The 19,977-nt window shown below is 54.8% G+C and overlaps 1 protein-coding gene across 3 annotated transcripts in view; it reads left to right on the forward strand.

Annotated features, from left to right (window-relative positions):
- Positions 1 to 1,151: 1,151 nt before the first annotated feature.
- The window catches only part of SH2D3C (SH2 domain containing 3C), a 33,307-nt gene continuing 14,481 nt past the window's right edge, over positions 1,152 to 19,977 (forward strand). The window contains exons 1-3 of one of the 3 annotated variants that reach the window (XM_069582334.1): positions 1,152 to 2,061; positions 4,458 to 4,926; positions 16,028 to 16,067. In XM_069582334.1, coding sequence (XP_069438435.1) covers positions 2,025 to 2,061; positions 4,458 to 4,926; positions 16,028 to 16,067 — 546 coding nt within the window. In that variant the 5' untranslated portion in view covers positions 1,152 to 2,024. Of the gene's footprint in view, positions 2,062 to 4,457; positions 4,927 to 6,841; positions 7,037 to 16,027; positions 16,068 to 18,456; positions 19,112 to 19,977 lie in introns of those variants that run through there. The other 2 variants (XM_069582335.1, XM_069582336.1) reach the window with 2 other exon arrangements.

The raw sequence follows: 19,977 nt of genomic DNA on the forward strand, positions 1-19,977 counted from the left end.
ACACAGCAAGTCCGGAATGGGCCTGGCCAGGAAGCCAGTACTGGCTGATGCCACCACTTCAGCAGTGAGCCCAAATCCCTTCAACTGTCTCCTAAGAGAGAAGCTGGGGGATCCACCCTCCAGCTCTCACCAGGAAGACCCCTCTAGCTACCACCAGGCCACCAGCCCCTCTCCCTCTTCTGACAACAACCAGAGATGGGAAGGAGTTAAAACACCTGGGTATCTGTCCAGCCTCTGCTCCTCCTTAGCCTCAGTTCCCTCATCTGTGAAATGGGACGGTGCCAGGATCACCTCACAGCTCTGTAATGATCTGGGGGGGGGGGGGGGCTTCCAGATCCATGTCTAGATCATGGTCGACACTCCGGAGAGGGAGCTGGAGTTGTAACCCCTTTTCCTCCCAAGTCCATGGTCCAGAAGCCCCATCCTTTCATTTGAACTTTGTTCCATCCAGCCCTGTCTGCTGCCTCCATCTCATGGGCTGTATCCCTTTCCCTTCCAGGGCCTCATGTTCCCCCCTGTCCCATCGAGAAAGTTTGGCAGGACTTTCTCCCACCAAGGTCTATCATCCAGCTGCCAGAGGGTGGCAGGCGCTCTAAGTGTGCACGCTAGGACCTCAGACTCCATGGCTGGACAGGCAGGTCCCAATTCCAGGTCACTTGATTTCGGGGCAGGGCCTCAGTTTCCACATCTGTACAATGAGGACAAGAAAAACAGTATTTGCCTCCTTAGGGCAGAAGAACTGAGCCCTTTGGCTGGCCCGTACTAGGTGATCAGAAAACGTTAGTCATTAGTAGTCATTATTTTTATGGAGGATGTACAAGGGGCCCCACCTGACCTTGAACTTCTCCTTTCACACCCCAGTGGGCCAGCCCTGGGGCCAGGATGATAATGTCCGATCATGAGAGAGCCCCCGTGGGTTGACTGTGTACCTTACGCTCGTGCCTATTCTAGAAATTAGGTGTCCAAGTCAGAGGCAGAAGTAATTCTGCACTCAGAGACAGGATCTGAAGCCCCTGGTCTTTCAGGTGCCCCCCAGCAGTTGCTGGAATCTTCCGCAGGTGTCAGGGACAACCTGTGTAGGGGAGGTTTCATTTCCTCATCTCTGTCCTGTACACACACACACACACACACACACACACACACACACACACACACACGGGGATGCATGGTAGAAAAACACCAGGCTGAGGGTTAGGGGCCTGAAAGGGCAGGTTGTTGCTCAGTCTGTGCTATCGACTTGCTGTGTGACCTGGGGGCCTTCTGCCTGCCTGTGTCTCGGTTTTCCTATCCTGTCCTTGTACAGCGGGGTGGTGGACTAAATTATCGCCATGTCCCTGCCAGCTTGAAAAGGACTGACCATGCCTTGAGGGCACTGATTCTGTGCCAGGCTTTTCACCGTGAGGTGGACATTGCAAATACCGCTCACTCACAGAGACAAAACTAAGGCTCAGGGAGGGACTTGTCCAGGATCACACGGTGACAGAGGGGGGCAGCTAAGACTTGAATTTGGCTGGCCTCAGGGCTCGCGGGCCAAACCATGGCACTCCCCTCGCCACCACCGCCAGCACATCCTGCAGCACTGAGGCTTAGAATAAACCCCTCTGCCCACAGGCCTGACTCCCTGCACCCTCCCAGCCCGCTGGCCAGACCCCCCGACAGCGGTTGTCAGGTCCCTGGAGGCCCCCAGCCCAGTAGGCTCTGTTCCCAGAGCCTGCGGTTTCTTTCCCAGACCTTCTAGATCTCACGCGCTTGTGGTCTGCCCCCTGCCTCCCCCCGCTGCCGAAGCCAAGGAGGAGGCCCACAGGGGCTGGGACTTGAGGGGGGGCGCCCTGCCTCCGCCCCCTATGGAGAGGATGGGGAGGGTGGGGCTGTGAGAGTTTCACTGGTTTAAAAATACACAGAGGAAGCTAGTGAGAGGGCGCGAGAAAGGGGAAGGGGAGGTGAGAGAGGCATCCCAGCATTGATGTCCAGAGCTTCAAGTGGCCACTTGCCTTTCGGTCAGGGGCTCTGCACGACTTGCCAAGATGACGGAGGGGACCAAGAAGCCCAGCAAGAAGTTCAGTGAGTGTGGGGTGCCGTTTGTCCGTCTCAGCCTCTCTGCATCCGCTTCTCCCCATTCTATCTTGTTCCTGTTTCTCTTTCTGCCCATCTCTGGCTCTCTCTGGAGGACTCTGATTCTGAGTTTCCATGGTGCTGTCTCTCCATCCCTCTGGCCTAATCTCTCTCTCCAGCTGATTTGGCTCTCCATCTCTGTTTCTCTCTTGTCTGTCTCTGTCTGTCGCTATTCCTCCGTCTCTCCCCACCCAACTGTCAGTCTCTCCATTCGTCTGTGTGTCCTCTGGCTCCCTTTGACCTCCAGGCTGGGCCAGGGAAGACCTCCACGCATTCCATTGCCTGCCTCTGTACTGGTTCACATAGGGGTCTCAGGTTGGGAGTTGCTGGGGCTGGGGTGGGGGGAGGGGTGTGTGCCATGGGTAATGCCCCATGACCCCACCAGCAGTGATGCTGGGACCTAGAGCAACTAAATGAGGGGCCACACTCACCCTTCACTTTCTTCCCCAGGTTGCTGATTCCTTCCTGGTCCCAGCAAACTTTGGCTCCCTCTGATTCTTTTTTTTTTTTTTTTTAAGATTTAGATATGGATTTAGCTGTGTTGGGTCTTAATTATCGCACTCGGGATCTTCAATCTTCATTGTGGCATGCAAGATCTTTTTAGTTACAGAATGTGGGATTTAGTTCGTTGACCAGGGATCGAATCCCAGGCCCCCTGTATTGAGAGCACAGAGTCTTAGCCACCGGACCACAGGGAGGGCCCCCTATGATGCTTTGGATCTGACAGCACATGAGGGGAGTGTACAGGGCAAAGATTATGACTGTATTCCACAGACGAAAGACCCAGAGACTTGCCTGAAGTCATATAGGGCTACGGAGCAGGGCTCAGTCTCACGTCCCTGGACCCTGGACTTCAGTTTCCCTCCCTGCCCACTACTGCTTCCTCCAGACCCCCGGTGCCCGGGAGACAAAACAAGAGGTCTGGAGAAAGGAGGCGATTTGCTCGTTGGCGTAGCTTTCTAAGAGCAGAGCCTCAGCATCTGCTGACAGCGCTTGTCAGGAGGCAGAGGCTATAACTGAGGGTGGGGTGGGGGTGGGCAGGCCCGGGAGGAAAGCCCCAGAGCCCTGACCCCAGCACTCCAGAGCCCCGGGCCCTCGGCCAGGCTCTGCTTGGCTTTCTGACCCTGGGCAAATTCCTGCCCCTCTCTGGGCCTCAGTTTCCTCTCCGTCAAATGGGGCCATCCCACCTATGTTCCACTATGGTCGTGAGGATCTGACGAGGTGGAGGATGCCAAGGAAGTGGGAAATGCCAGGGTGTTTTCGTTTTTGCTTATGGAGGGGCCGTGGTGAAGTCCGGCAGACAGTGGTGGCTAGGAGGAGGGGCAGTCCCACAGCTGAGAGCAGGCAGGAGGGCGGGCGCTCAGGCGCACCCCTGCGGAAACGCGGAGATGGTATCACCCGAGCACTGCCGCCTGAGTCCCCACTAGGGCTCAGCTGACAGGAAGGAGAGAACCGCAGGGAGTGGGACCCTCAGGGACCCGACAGCCCCCTTTTCATTTCATCCGCACCTCAGGGGCACCTCAGAGCCTCGTTCAAACACCCACTCCACACACCCCCCCTCCCGACCCTGACACGCACATCACACACACACGCACACACACACGCACACACGCACACACACATGTGCTCTCATGTCACCGATCTGAACCTCAGTTTCTTCATCTGGAAAATGGGGGATTAAACTTGTGTCATGGAGTTGTGCTGAGAATTCAGGGAAGTAATTAATGAAGGTGGCATGTTTGACAAATGCAAAGGCCTTTATGTGATCGTCATCACCATCTTTCTTCATTACTTCTGACGGCTATGAAGCATGTTATTTACATGCTGAGTTCATGCCTTTCTTCAGTTCTTCCACTGCCAGAGGACAGTGGTCCCCAACCTTTTTGGCACCAGGGACCAATTTCGTGGAAGACAGTGTTTCCACCATCTGGGGATGGTGGGGGGGATGGTTTGGGGATGATTCAGGTGCATTAGACTTAATTGTGCACTTTATTTCTAGTCTAATACCATTGCTGATCTGCCAGGATGTACTGGTCCACAGCCCAGAGGTTGCCCCTGCCCCTGCCATGGGGGATGAATACTATAATCTCTATCTTACTGATGTGGATGAATGGGACTCAGAGAGGTCAAGTGACTTGTCTAAGGTCACAAAGCTAGGATGTGGAATTCAAAGGCTATGGGATCCCAGTGGTGCCATATTATACCGTAACTCCTAGAGGGGGTGTCAGTGAAGCTCCCAACCCTCCTTGAACCCTCAGTAAGTGGAACTGCACAAATGTTTCATTGTTTTTATTATTACTGCTGGCAATGTCATTAACTCCTTTCCCTCCCCTCCCCCCTTCTAGAGTTCTTCAAGTTCAAGGGGTTTGGGAGTCTCTCCAACCTTCCTCGGTCCTTTACTCTGAAACGATCTTTGGCCCCCAACAGTATCCGGCCCCAGGTGGAGGCTGACACCTTTGATGCCACACAGGATGACATGGTGACAGTCCCCAAGAGCCCCGCAGCCTATGCCCGCTCCAGCGACATGTACAGCCACATGGGCACCATGCCTCGCCCCAGCATCAAGAAGGCTCAGGGCAAACGGGCCACCCAGAAGGCCCAGGAAGTTGGCCCTGAGCCCCAAGTGGTACCCCGAAGCCTGCCTGACCCTCCAGCAGCTGAGAAGGTGGTGCTAGAAACCACTGCCTCCAGGGAGGACACCCCAACAGTGGGACCCAGCCCTTCAGCAGTGGAAGTGGACCCCACGAGAAAACCTGAGGATGCCAGGCCAGATGCAGAAGAGGAGCGAGACCCCAAGAATGTGCCCTCAGAAAGGTAGGTGCCCACCAGGGGAGGGTGAGGGCAGAACCTGCGGGGATGGCATCTCCAGCCTCCTGCCAACAGAGCCTGGAGAGGACCGCCCAACACACACATCTGTAGAAAGAAAACAAAACACACACGCACGCATGCGCACACACACACCTACACATTAAGTGCTTACTATAAACCAGGCTTCCCTAGTGGCTCAGATGGTAAAGAATCTGCCTGCAATGCAGGAGACTCAGGTTCGATCTCTGGGTCGGGAAGATCCTCTGGAGAAGGGAATGGCAACCCACTCCAGTATTCTTGACTGGAGAATCTCATGGACAGAGGAGCCTGGTGGGCTATAGTCCATGGAGTCACAAAGAGTCAGACACAACTCGCAACTAACACTTTCACTTCACTTTTCACTACTATAGACCAGGCACTGTACTTAGCCCTTCATGTGTAATTAATTCTCAGAAAAAAAAAAAATCCAGGGAGAGGATACTGTTATTTCCATACCACAGATGAGGAAACAGACTCAGAGAAGAAATGCCATCTGCCCCAGTCAGATTACACATTAGCAAGTGACGAAGTTAGGACTTGACCTAAGACCCACCTGACTCCAACGCCCGAGGCAGCCTTCAGCATGAGCCCTCAGCACTGGGCCCAGCCCAACCACTGGATCCCTGCCCTGGGCCCTCACCTCTGAATCTCTGCCTTTAATTCTGCTGGACAACATTGCTCCCCTTGGTCTGGTAAAGCATTTGTTACCTAACTTGGATCCAGGGTGTGCTGAATTGATGCAAAAATACAAATAGTGATATATGACCGTAGCTCTCAATTAGTAAGTACCTGTTTTACTAGGTGTCAAAACAAATGTTACTCACTGAAAATTCTGTAAAAGATTATATCAGTACTATAACCTGTCCCCCCCCCCCATTTTACAGCTGGGGAAACTGAGACTCAGCCAAGGTTGCAGGGGTGGGATTTGAGCAGGAATCTGCCCGTCTCCAATGGCTGCACACTCATCCATCACATGGTACCCACCACGTTCTAAGCCCTACAGCCCTTGGGAGACCCCTCAGCCCCAACCAAAGCCTTTTCAACTCTCAGAGAGTTTGTCTAAACCACACTGGTTATAATAGATATACTTACTGAAATAAAGAGGGAAAAAGAAAATCTGAGCAAAAGTAAACTCTAGGGTTTGTTTTGGAACCTCTCTTGAGTGATTTTGCCCTGAGACACCAAGCATAGGTTCTGTGTGCTGGGATCATTGGTCCTTCAGTGGGGAGGAGGAGGACCTTGTAGAGGTGCAGAGCGAATCCAGACCAGACTGCCTCTTACTGGCCTTGGACAAGTCTGTTCCCTTCTCGGAGCCTAGCTTTTCTCATCTGACAAATGGGCACAACGATACCACCAACCTTGTAGGGCTGTGGTGAGAATTCAAGAATAAAGTACTTGTAAAAATCTTAGCACAGTGCCTGGCACACAACAAACAACGCAATAAATGGGAAGTGCCTACATTTATGATTTAAAGAACGAATGCTTTTCCACCATCTTTACCTATTCCAGGCTGCCTTCTCTTGCCATCCTCTTAAATTCGGCCTCATTCGGGCGTGCAACAAGGATTGTATGTAGGGGTCTGGCGAGGGTTGGGGAGCGTTGTGCAGTAACCCAAAGCCTGAGATGTTTGCGGAAGCGGGGCGGGCTGGGCGAAGGGGCGTGTCTGGGAGGCGTGGCCTTTCCATGCTGCTTGCGGACTGTTGGGGAAGCTGGCGTTGGAGAGGGGCGGGGCGAGGCGGAGGCGCGTGCTGGGGGCGTGGCCTTCCAACCCTCCCGGACCCTGACGGACGTGGAGGGGGCGGAGCAAGACAGGAGGCGAAGGGCGTGTCCGGGGGCGGGGCACGTCCTTCCCAGAGGGCGGAGTAGACGGTGGAGAACGCCCAGAGGGCGGAGGGGCGTGTCGGAGGCGTGGCCTACAGGCCAGGCTCCGCCCCTGGAGTCCTGCTGTGAGCTCCCCAGCTCCGTAGCCTGAGAAAGGCGGGAGCCTTGGAAACAGGAGGTCCCCGGGTTGCAGGCGGCGACGGCAGGGAACCATGACTGCAGTGGGCCGGAGGTGCCCCGCACTGGGATCCAGAGGGTAAGTGACTGAGCTGGGACCAAGGAGGGCCGCTGCCGGGGACCGGGAGTTGTCTGTGGGGGAAATCTGTGCCCTTGGGACAGCTGACAAACCTGGGTGCGAGTTTAGCATCTGGCACTTTTAAACTTTCTTTTGGTGCAACTACGACCCCGCTTCAGGCTGAGCATCTGCTGGTCACAACAGTCCCAGGAGAGAAGCACTATCACTGCCTCTAGTTTACAGATAAGGAAAGAGGTTTACTTGCCCCGTTTGACACAGCTAGTGAAAGTCAGAACTAGGGTTTAACTCCACCTTCCTGGATCAGACCCCTCAGCAGGTCTTGAGACCCCTTTAGAATGCCAGGTCTAGGAGCCAGCCATCCTCCGCTGTGGGCAGAGATAGTCCTGGCAGTGCCTTGGGGTATCAGGCCTGGCTTAGAGCTGACAGAGGAAATAGGTAGACTCTTCCTTCCTGCCCCTGATCACCTGGGATGTCCCGGGGTCCTGAGGAGGGTGGATTAGCAGATCGGATTGAGCCCCTTCCTGGTGCCCTGGGACCCAGTGTCCCACCTGCCTTAGGCCAAGTAGAAGGCGAGGAACTGTTGAACATTTCTTCTAAGAGCCTGTGAAGTTCAGCTCTATGCCAGAGACAGGAGAGCTGCTTTGCAGGTGTGATCTCAGGCTTGTCCTGCCCTGCTCTGGGCATCCATCTCTCCAGCAGCCAAGATGGGTCTGGGATGGTCTCTGAGGATCCATCCAGCTTGGGGCCGAGGGCATTTGAGAACTGCCACTGAGTAAGACCAGGGGCCTCGTTCCTGAGTGTCCCAACGGGGTCATCCCAGTGGCTGTTCAGCCTAAGCTTGGGGAGATGTGTCCCTCCCCTGCCCCCTAGGAAGCAGGGTGCACCTGGAGCAGAAGGAAGGAAGGGGAAGAGGTGAGGCTGCAGGAGTTTCCTGGTGCCCTGTACTCTGCTGAGATCATGGGGGATGAGAGGAAGGAGGGAGGAGGGGCCGACGACACAGGCAATGAAGGGCCTTTGGCTCCCAAAAAGGAGAGCGCCGCCCAGCCTCCCCCCAGTCCCCAGCCCCTCAGTTGCCTGCAGAGAAACAGTGGCTCTAGAGAGTCCTGACACTCAACCCTTCAGTTCATACTGTAGAGGAGGAAGTGGCTGCTTAGAGAGGGAAGGGAGGTCCCCCAAAGCCCCATACCATAGCCACACCCACACACAGGAATGGTCAGGCCAGGGTCCCACCCGAGGACAACTGGCCGGCCCTGCCTGGAATACTCAGTCCCCTCACCACATGGGCCCTGTGAGGTGGGAGCCTCTATTTGTGGCATTCTACCAGGAGGAGACTGAGATTCAGAGAGAAAATGGGACTTTCCTGGGGTCACGGAGAGATTAATTGTCAGAACCAAGGTTTGATTTTGACCTGACCAGCTCCCAAGCCCAAACTCTTAAAGGCCACGTATCACCTGTTGTAAATAAAAATCTCAGAGCTGTCTCTCTCATTACTTCAAATGGCTTCCCATAACCCTGGAAAGGCGGTAACAGGAGCCCATTTTACAGATGAAGACATCAAGGTTTTGTGAGGCTAACAACTTGCTCGAGATGAGACAGTGGAGCTGGAACTTCATTTTAATAGTTACTGGCATGCAGCTATGCCCTAGACACCCCTCTAGATTCTGGGGAGAGAGCAGTGAGCATAGCAGACAAAACCCTACTCTCATGGAGCCATTCCAGTGTAGGGGAGACAGATGAGAAACCAGATGAATTACCTGGTCGGCTAGAAGAGAAAAGCACTAGAGAGAAAGATTTAAATCAAGTAGGGAAACTGGTCTTGGGGTAGTGGCTGAAAGTTATCCAGGGAAAAATTCTCAGTGAGAAACCGATATTTGAGCAAAGGAGATGAGGGAACAGATCCCCCCTCCCCCCCCCCCACTTTTTTTTACTTGAAATATAGTCGATGTACAATATTATGTTAGTCTCAGGCATCCTGGGAACAGACCCTCTTGATGGCTGGGGAAGGGTATACTAGGTCAAAGGAACAGTAACTACAAAGGCCCTGAGGTGGGAGCATACTTGGCGTATTGGCGGAGCAGCCAGAAAGCAAGATGGGGGCTGGGGAGAGGAGGGGTGGAAATAAGGCCAGAGAGGAAATGGGTTCAGATAAGCAGGGCCTGGAAGGCCCGGCAAGGACCTGGCTTTGACTGTGAACGAGATGGCAGCCGTCGCTGGCCTTGAGCAGAGGACGGCCCCGCTCTGACTTATGTTTGACAAGCACCTCTCCTTTGAGGAAGATTCCCGAGTCTAACTCTTTTCTGAGGTGTCTCACCAGAGCATCCTTCCCTTCCTTCCAGAGACCCGGGCCCCTCCGCTCTCACTCAGGGCCGTTCAGCAGGAAACCTGAGACTTGGAGAAGGTAGCGCCCCATAGGAGAGCCGGGGCACCCTGAGCTGCCTGCTCCCAGCCCTGGTGCCGGGCACTGAGGATAGGCCAAGACGCCCCCCCCCCACCCCCATTTCCTTTTGGAATGTTGATTCTGGTCCAAGAATTCCCAACACTCCCCCGAGTCCCACGACCCTCTCGGCCCTGCAAAGTGACGTCAGTTGCTGGGCATCTGGTAGTGATTACCCACCAGGGGAGGGGGCTGTGGTGGGCCCAGCCCGTTCCGTCTCCTCAGGCTCTGGGCGGCTGGTCCTTGTCTTCCAAAGGGGCCCAGCTGCTCCTGGCTCTCATTTCCTGTGGAGACTTTCTCACAGCCCTCGAGACCCCCAGACGCCTCAGGCTGTGGGAATTGCGCTGGCTCGGGATAGAGGAAGGTTCCCCCATACCCAGCTGGAGCCACATCCCCTCAAACCCTCAGGGGACCCTGTTTACAGAATGCTGGACGCTCAGGGCGTGAGAGCTGGGGATGACGGGGAGCGGTGGGGGGGTGGGATACACCAGCTGCTCAGAGGCCTGCTGACTGTCTTTATAACGTTGAGAGACCCCCTCCCCTCTCTGACCCTCAGTTTCCCCATCTGCTTCTCCAAAAACAGCACCTGTTTCACAGGGTCATTGTGAAGAGTAGACAGAATAGAGCATTTTTCCTAGACATGCCCGAGAAGTGCCAGCACACAGGATGCACGGGCTCGCAGCACAGCCGTGTAGAGGAGAGGAGCCTGGGGCCCAGCGAGGGCGACTCACCCGGCGCCACGCAGCCTCTTCCACCCCAGCTCGGAGCCCTCTCCAGGGCCCCCCGTGTCCTCTTTCTGTTCATGCCCACTCCATGTCCTCTTCCTGATGTCAATTCGGGGCTCCTGGTCTGGTTGAAATATTGGTTTTCGTCGCTGTCCCCTCCCTAGTGTCTCCCTGTCTCTATCTGGGGGCATCCCCATCTCTGGGAGAGCCTGCCTAGCGCAAGGAGAAAAGCAGAACCAACGTGAGTCTCCTCTGAGTAGCCGCGTGCCCTTCTGTGAAGCTGGGCTTCCACACAGGCCCTCAGTCAGTGCTCAGCACTTGCTTTCCCCCTTTGCCCTTGGCCAGCAGCTGTTGAGTCTCAGCAACTTCCGGGACCCAGACCCCTCAGCTCTGCCCTGGGAAGAGTGGCTGCTGCTCTGGCCTCTCCCCACAGGTCTGGCGCCCTCCCTGAGCTCTGCTGGGAAGCTCACCCCTGTCCAGAAGACAGAGGGCATAGGATGGGGGAGGGGAGCAAGGCTGTCTCCAGGACAGTGGTGGCTCCTGGTTCGGGAGAGGGGGTGGGGCAGGGGCTAACGTCAAGGGCCTTCCTGGCAGGGAATCCCAAAGGCCCACGGCTGGGTGTCCCCACAGAGATAGGGCTTTCCACCCCTGGCTCTGTCTGCTCAGAGCCTTGAAAGACTAAGGAGCACAGAGCAGGGCTGTTGCTCTGCTCGGGTGAGTGAAGAAGGGAGAGAATCTCTCTAGCCCCGAGGAAGGGCAGGATGGGAGCTCTCTGGGGTCAGTGTGGGGTGGCAGAGGGAGGAGCCCCAGGGGTTAAGGAACCTTGTACCTTTTCTTCTCATAGGATCCTTACAGCCCTTCTATGAAGACAGTTAAAATATCCCCATTTCACAGATGGGGAAGTTGAAGCTCACAGAGGGAAGGGCGGGGGCAAGTTGAGAAGCAGGAGGCAGAGGCTGGGAAGTGTCCACCTTAAGGCCATATGACCACGCCTCAGGAGCAAACTGGGGGACAGATAGAGGGCAGGAAGACCCCACAGCTCTGCAGGGCAAGGCTGCCCATGGCGAGGAAGGGCCAAAGTGGAAGAGGACAGCAGCCTCTTCTCCAGGGTCCCTGCGGGAGCCTCACCCTTTCTCTCAGGCCAGGATGGAGACCCTAAAGGTAAAGCTCGGACTGAAACCTGCGTTGAGGAAATAAAGGGTAATGGACTGTAATCGCTGGTCATTAATTCAATTAATTAAGCTAATGTATGCAATAAGTGGTATCAGTTATTAGAACAAATCAGCTAATACAGGCAATTAAAGAGGTTGGTTATTTAAATAATTGATGCAGCTGATTAATGGAACTGATTTAGCTCAATTGTCACTATTATTTATTAATTGATTTTACCACTAATATTAGAGGGGAAATGCCTTTGAAATCCATAAAATAAGGGATTAATAAATGAATTAATTAACAGAGCTGACTTTTTAAACATGGAAGCTTCGATTCCTGGATTTAGTCATTACAAAAGGAGGGAGAAAATTCTAGAAATCTCCAAGCAAACTGAGATCTGCAGCCTGAGTAGAAATTCCTCTGACTCTAAGGGAGAGAATTCCTCTGGGCAGAAAGTATATCATGTGCAAAGGTCCTGAGGCTGGAGGCAGTAGTGCTCTTTGGAGGAAGGCTGAGGCCGGAGTGCCTGGAGGACCCTGAGGAAGAGTGGAGGGGTGGCTGACAGGGGCCTGGTCACAGAGGGCCCACCAACCAGAACTAGAGCTTGTCCTCAGGATTGCAGGGACTGCTATGACATTCGTTCATTAAAAAACATCTTCATGGGGTGCCTGGCACCATTCCAGGCAGAACCCAACCCCTACCCTGTGGAGCTGATGTTCTGATGAGAGGAGACAGCACAGGGCAAGTCAGATGAACCCTTACAGAGAACAATGAAGCAGGGCGGGGAGGTGGGGAGCCTTGAGTGGGCTCCCTTCACTTCCAGGTGGGCGGCCAGGGAAGTCCTCACTGAGAAGGGGACACTTTAGTAAAGACCTGAAGGAGGGAAGGGCAGGAGCTCAGTGGATATCTGGAGGGAAAGTATTCTAGCAGAGGGAACAGGAAGTGCAAAGGCCCTGAGGTCGGGACAAAAGGCAGTGAGAAGCTCAGCTTGGCTGGGGTAGCATGAATGAGGGGAGTGTTGTTGGAGAGTGGCGGGAGAGGTGGTGAGGAGCCAGTGTGCAGAGGCTATTATGAGGACTTCAGCTCTTACTCTGAGTGAAACCAGGGGCCACTCCAGTGGGTTGGAGCTGAGGAAAGGTGTGATCTGATTCATTTTAACAGGACTACTCTGGCTGCTGGGGTGAGAACAAGTCACAGGCGCACAGATGCAGGTAGGGAGGCAGTGGCGAGGTGGTGGCTGTAGTCTGGGCAGGTGATGGCCACGGTGGTAAGCAGATATGGCCACCTTAGGTCTTAGAAATCCTGGAATGTTGCAGAGGGGCAGGAAGGGGCCATGGTGAGTTCCCGGGCCTGGGCCTCGACCTGAGCACCCCACTGGTTCTGGCCACCTGATATCCCTGGAGCGGGCACCCCCTCCCCAAGACTCTCCTCCTGCCCAGTGCCTGAGGGGAAGTGGACAGGAAGCAGGAAGAAATGCTGGGGCAATCCCAGTGTCCTGGCCAGTCTGTTCCCAACAGTGGGAGGATTTCCGGGCCTGAATGGCCGGAAATGCTTGGACAGGACACCTCACCCAGGAAGAGCAGGGAGGTGAGCAAGGGGAGGGGTCCCTACTTTACCCCACCCCACCTTGGCTGGACAGAGAGAACTCACTTGGCTTTCGGAGCCTGCAGGGGCCGGGTTGCAGTTTGAGGGATGGTGGTTAGAGATCAAGAAGGACTTTGCAGGAGGGAGGAACAGCCCCAGGGACTCCAGAATGTCAAAACAGGGGGGACTGTTAGCCAGCATCCCAAAGAGGAGCCCCTGGCCTCAGGAGCTAGGGGGAACCCTACATGAAATCGCACCCTAGAAACACACCTCACCCACAGTTTTTATTTTGTCTTGTTTGTAGCTCAGCTTTTTTTGGTTTGCAACTTATTTTGTTAGATTTATCACATTTCAGTTTAAATTTGGGGCTTCTCTATTTGGGGAAGTTTGACCTCCCTCCCTAGTTTGCAGATGGGAATACTGAGGCTTGTGTCAACCAGAGAACCAGGGTCCAGCCTGACGGAATTAATAATAATAATAGTGATGAATATTGGTTGAGGGTACACTCTTCATACATCTCTTAGGCAATAAATGTGAGCTTCTCCGATGGCTCAGCAGTAAAGAATCTGGCTGCAATGCAAGAGACACCGGAGATACAGGTTCAGTTCCAGGGTTGGGAAGATCCTCTGGAGGAGGGCATGGCAACACACTGCAGTATTCTTGTTTGGAAAATCCCATGGGCAGAAGGAGTCTAGTGGGCTATGGGTCATGGGGTCACGACTGAAGCGACTGGGCGCACGTGCACGCATAGTTGCTTTACACTGTTTTTGTATTCGTTTCTGCTGTGATGAAGTCAGTCAGCTATGTGTGTATATATCCCCTCCCTCCCACCCCCACCCTCACCCTCACCTCCATCCCCCCCATCCCATCTAGATCATCACAGAGCACTGAGCTGAGCTCCCCGTGTTATGCAGCAGGTCCTCACTAGTGCATGCGAGCTCAGTCGTATGCAACTCTTTGCCGCCATATGGACTGTAACCCACCAGGCTCTTCTGTCCTTGGGATTCTCGAAGCAAGAATACTGGAGTGGGTTGCTGCACCCTCCTTCAGGAGATCTTCCCGACCCAGGAATTGAACCCAGGTCTTCTGCGTTGTAGGCAGATTTTTTACCCACTGAGCCACTGTGGGTCCTCATTAGCAGCAGTAAACAGCTCTCAAGCTCCTGCTGTGTGTTGGCGGCTCAGCAGTGAATGAGACAAAGTCAGTGCCCTGGTGGAGATGGCAGGTACCTGGACTCAACAAATAAATGGAAAGTGATTGTTTCAGGCAGAGACTGAGGAAAATAAAATGGGGTTGAGGACAGAGAGCGAAGGACAAGGGACAGTTCTAGGCACTGTGGTCAGGGAAGGCTTGGGGACATTAAGCAAAGCCCTAAATAAAGTAGGGGGAGGAGCAAGATTATGTGATAATCTGGAAGAAGAGCTTTCCAGGCAAAAAAACAGCAAGTGCAAAGGCCCAGTGGCCTGGAGCAGAATGAGGGAAGCAGGCATATTTTGGGGGTGGGAATTCATGAGGTGGGCAGTTGGGTCACCATGGGGCCTTGTAGGCTGGGGCAAATATAAGCCTGTTTATGCTTTTTTTTCTGGCATAAAAATGGCTCCTCTTTACTCTCACAAGGGAAGTCTTTGTTTAGATGATAAGTTACGTGGCTGGCTGTTTGCAAGCCATGGAGTAGGGTTTAGATTTTGTTCTTGAGAGATGGAAGGGTTGGGGGGTTGTTTTTGTTTTGCTTCATTTTAAATTAGATGAGATTGGATTAAAAAAATAAATTTATGCTTATTTAATTGGCTGTACCAGGTCTTAGTTGCTGGTTGCAGCACCATCTTGGTAGGTCTTTTTTCATTGCAGCATGCAGGATCATGTGGGATCTTTAGTTATGGCATGTGAGATCTAGTTCCCTGGCCAGGAATCAAATGGAGTCTGGAGTCTTACCCACTGGATCATAAGGGAAGTCCCAGGGTGGGAGGTGTTTGTGCACAGTGGCCTGCCTAGCTTTTTACATGAGCACCACCAGGGCAGCGGAGGGGAGGCTGACCGAGGGCTGTGAGGGCAGACACGGCGGGTGGCACGAGGTCTGCTATGTGCTTCAGGAGGATAGAGAAGGTGCCCCAGATGGGGCAGGTTGACACACAGAGAGAAGTGGTCAGGACCTATTTTGGAAAGAGACCCACAGGATTTCCTGATGGATTGGGCGTGGACTATGAGTGAGAGAGGGAGAACAGAGGACCACAGGGTTTTTGGCCAAACAAAGCAACACGAAGGATGAAGCTGACATCTCCTGAGATGGGAAGCGGATGTGGAGAGCAAGGGCATGGGGGATTGGGTGGGGTGGGAGATCTGTAGTCCTGCTTTGGATGCAAAAGTCAAGTTCAGACATCTGAGAAGAGATGCTAGGAAGCAGTTGGGTTTCTGAGTCTCGTTTTGAAGGGGAAGTCCAGGCTGCATCAGAGAAGGGAGGGCATTTAAGGCTGAGGATTGGGGATGTGGCTCATGGAGGTCCTCACCAGGAAGGATGATATTTATTTGGGAGGAATAAATATGTGTTTATTTGGGAACAACAGCCACCCCTGGCCTCTGACCTCTCCAGGCTCCATCCAGGCCACCCTTGAGGGGAGGGGAATCACGTTCATAGCCAGTTGTCACCAGCAATGACATGGTGATGTGCCGCTGGGTGGGTCCCTCTGATGAGGTGATGAGGGTAGTAGAGCTGCAGGGGAGGAGGTTGAGGCTCAGCCTGGGGCCACCAATGCGCGGAGTCAGGGAAGAGGTGGAGAGTGAACACTGGGAGAGCACAGTGTCCTAAAGGTGAGTCAAGACAGCAAGCAGGCGCTATGTTAAGCATGTGACATTCATCAGCTCCCAGAGGCCCCGAGACAACCCAATGAAACACAGGCTCAGAGAGGCGAAGGGACCTGGCCAGGGTCACACAGCTGGAGAGTGGAGAAGTACCCAGCCTGCCAATTCCAGCAAGTGCTGTCATCCACAGTGCTCAGTCTTGCAGGTGCTCAGTGCTGGCACCAGGCAGGTGGGCAGAGGCTAGCGGCTGAGGAGCCAGCAGGGCTGGGAACCACTCACCTTTCTCTCTCCTTCCAGGGCCACTGCAGAGCCGGAGGCTGGCGGGGACTATGTGAAGGTAAGAGGGGCTGGGCAGGGGACACTGAGGGGGCCCAGAGCCAGTTCCAGGAAGGGCAGAGTCCTTTTCTGGCCTCATTAGAAGTCAGACCTCACCCAGTGTTCTCAGAAGGAGAAGGTTAGGGGTCAGGGCAGCCTAAGGGGTCTGCTTTCACTCCAAGCATCTTCTTCCCAGGACTGCCATCATTCTTTCCTGGCCCAACCTCAGGACTTCCCAGTGTTTTTTCCCACCAGACTCCATCCAGCTGCCAGCTGGACAGGGCCCCAGGGGTGCCCCCAGGGGAAGACGGGCTCTAATCCTGCTTGGTCTCTGAGCTGGAACTGGGAAGTGGGAGCAGGAAAGGATGACTCAGTTCTTCATCACAGATAACACAGTCGCCTTGATCAGAAACTTAACTTGTCCTGAGCACAGGAAATGTTGAAAATGCAGTTTTGAAATAATAATGATAACCACCACAATATGACGGAACATTCTGAGTGCCTACTATGTGCAGAGTCCTGTGCTGGCTGTTGGCCCTGGAAGGGAGTCAGTTCTGAGCTGTTTATACGAATGAGGTCTTTGATTTCTCCCCTCATCACTGGGCCTTCTTGTGCACATGTATGGATGGGAAACTTGAGGCCTAGAGAAGTGCAGTGACTTGCCCACAGCTGCACAGCTACTGCAGGGCTGAACTGGGATTGCTGTTGAAGTTTATTTGCTGCCAAGACCATGGACAGAGCTCTTGGCCTTCCTCATCCGGGAGCACCACCCTGAGCCAGGCCCTCTCTCTGAGTACGGAGCACGGGGCAAGGAGCACCAGACCCTGTGTTTCAAGGGCACCTGGCCCATGTGGGATCAAAGAACCACTCAATGGTTTGGGCTTGTGTTTTGTCATCCAGCGGACCCAAATTTTAGAGTCAGACCTGCTACTTATTTGCCACATGACTTTAGGTGTGTGTGTCACCTCTCTGAGCCTCGGTGTTCACCTATGTGAAATGGGATAACAGTGGTACCTCCAACCCAGGGTTGCTATGGGCTCAATGAATCCATGCCCATTCAGGGGGGCATCTTGTCTGGTTCCTGACCCCAGGGACTTTCCATCACCCACAATACTGCCTGGAAAGCCCTGTGTAAGTGATCAGTAATGAGCACTGTGGGAAGTGCTCAGATTGCTGCCCCTTACCATCAGCAGAAGGTTTGATTAAGAAGCCATTGGGGCTGTGGAGGTAGGAGATGACTTTCAGCTCAGGAGCTGGGAATGAGGAGATCAAGGAAGGCTTTCTGGAGGAGGAGGCATTGAAGCCAAGCCATTGCAATTGACCAGGAATATGCACCAACAGCCTCTCTCCAAACAGAAAGCTGGGAAGGAGATAAAGATAAGCAGAGACGGGTGGTGGGATGATCCAGGCAAAGGTAAGAGTGTGGGTGAGGTCAGAAAGTGAGCTGAGTGAGCCCAGGAAATGCAGCCCAGGGCTATAGCAAGTTGAGCTGGAGCTGCTGCCAGGATTTGGGCCCTGGCTTCTCATCCAGAGCTCTGGCTCACAGTGGGACAGAGGCCTCAGGGAGAACCAGCCCCAAAGCCAGTGGTAGACCACAGAGGCATGTATTTCAGCACCTCACAAATCCCAGTGGCAAGGTAATGAGATCCCCATCACTGATGGTAGTGAGACCCCTGTGAGGATTATTAGCTTTGTATTTTTCCTTTAGTTTATGGGGCTGAAAAATGTAATTAAAAATGCTATAAAAGAAAGAATACCCACACACCAGAACTGATTGAACAGTCCCCTAAAGGATGAACTTAAAGGAATGTTAGTTTTAGCTTTAAGCCTCAGAAGAGAATGGAATCAATAGTCAGTTACCCAAAGTCCATTCCTCATCTTACATGCTCAGCTGCCAGAACTCCAGGGTTCTCAGACCATAATCCAAGTACTTTGATTCTAAGGCAAGGATTCTGAAGTTCCAAGACCATAAAATTTCATGTCCATGCTCAGAGCTTCAGATGTATTTACAGAAAATAATCAAACATCTGAGAGGTGAACAGAGAGGTGAACTCATCTACCTAAGGTCACACAGCCTGCCACAAGATTTGAACTCCAGGCCTGACTGATGCAGTCAGCAATGACTCTTTGCACTGAAGAGCCTATGGCCAAAGGTCCGGATTCTAAGACACTAAGCTTGAAAACAATAGCAGGCATTTCTTGAGTACTTGCTTAATGTCTGGCAGCTTATATGCATCAGCTCAGCCAGTGCTTACCAGAGTTCTGTGAGATCGGCACAGGTATGTTTTCCAGATGAGTAAGTCTGGGCTGCAAGAGAAGGGACTGGTTGGGTGGAGGTGGGGCACCGCTAGTTGAAGCCAGGCTGATTCCCAAACCCCAGAGCCTTACTGAGTTTTCTTCCCCACCCCCAGTCTGTCAATGACATCCCGCATTTCCCAGAAGAGTGTCTGATTCCAAGTCAGAGATGAGAAATCCTGGACTCTGGGAGATTTCCTTAGGCCACAAAGGATTTGGTCAAATGTCTACAGGGATTTTTCCAGCTTTAGACATGGTTTAATTCAAAATCCCTGCCCTCTCCGGGTCAGTAAGGGGAGAGGTGAGTGGGGGAGGCAGGACCCCCCGCCCCCCTCCCCCAAGCCTTTTGCCGGCCCGCCCCATCCTGCTGTCCTCTTGACGTCCCCCTTGGTAGGTCCTCAACTCCGGGCTGCCGGGGCGAGTGGGGCTGGAGGGCGGGGGACTGGGGGGCGAGGGGGCGGGGAGTCGGGGGCGGGAGGAGGGAGGAACAATGGCCCCCTCCCCTCCCGGGGCTGGCTGGAGGGTGGGGTCTCCCCGCCCCGCCTCCCTGCTCCTCCCCCGACAAGGCGATGAGGTAATCGCGCCGCCGAGAGGCACGCGCAGCCGGTGCCCAGCCCGGTCGGTCCCGCGCCCCTGCCCCGCCGGCCGCCGCCCCCTGCACCGTCCCAGCACCGGTCGCCCGGCCCCACCATGACCGAGCGGTGCAGCCTGTGGAGCGCCCTGTCGGCCGCCGCCTGCTGCTTCTACCGCGGCTCCTTCGTGCAGGTGCAGGTGAGGGGGCGGCTCGGCCCCCGCTAGGCGCTCTGAGCTGGGACCCCGGGCGCTCGCCGGGGTAGCTGGGGGAACCTCAGCCTACGGCGCCGTGCAGGGTCCGGCGGGGCAGGGGCTGCGGGCAGCGGGCTGCGGGAGGGGGCGGGGTCGCCCCAGCCTCACCTCTGGGCGCCCAGACGCTCCGCAGGGTGAAGGTCCAGCCGCCCCTCCCGAGACTCGGGGCTGCGGAGGCTGCCGTTCCGGTCGTTTCTGCCTCCTCCGCAGGGAGGAGCTGAGCTGGGGCACTGGGTACCAGGAGATGGGGTCTCCGGCGTTCTGCCGGTTCTCCCGCGAGCACTCCGGCCCCTGCATCTGACCCGGGCAGACTGACTCCCCCATTGTACCGAGGGGCGCTGGGCCGGGCTCCAAAGGCTGAGAGAGGGGCGGGAAGCTGAGGGGATGCTGCTGCGGCTGCGGCCGGAGCGCCCGCGACTCTCCTGCCCTCTAGGTGGGCTCGGGCATGCTTGGGGCGCGGGGCTCCTAGCCCAGCTGGCCGGGCAGTGCGGGACGGCGCCGTGGCGGTGAAAGGGTTAAACGGAAGGGGGTGGAGGGGAGGACTCGGACCCCGCCTCTCTGCGGAGCATCATCTGGGGATGGCTTTGCTTAGGGTTGCCAGACTGAAGGGAGCTAGAGGGGTCTGGCTGGTGCGAAGGGGTTAAGACCTTGACCCGGGGTCTCCACGCTTTCGCCTCCCAAGCCTCCTGGGGGACGCTGGGTGCATCACTTCTGCGCTCCCCCAGGCTCACACACACACACACACACACACACACACACACACACACGCACACGCACACACGCACGCACACTTCGAGCCCGCCTGAATGACT

The sequence above is a fragment of the Ovis canadensis genome, chromosome 3, assembly GCF_042477335.2.
Source record: "Ovis canadensis isolate MfBH-ARS-UI-01 breed Bighorn chromosome 3, ARS-UI_OviCan_v2, whole genome shotgun sequence".
Classification (NCBI taxonomy): domain Eukaryota; kingdom Metazoa; phylum Chordata; class Mammalia; order Artiodactyla; family Bovidae; genus Ovis; species Ovis canadensis.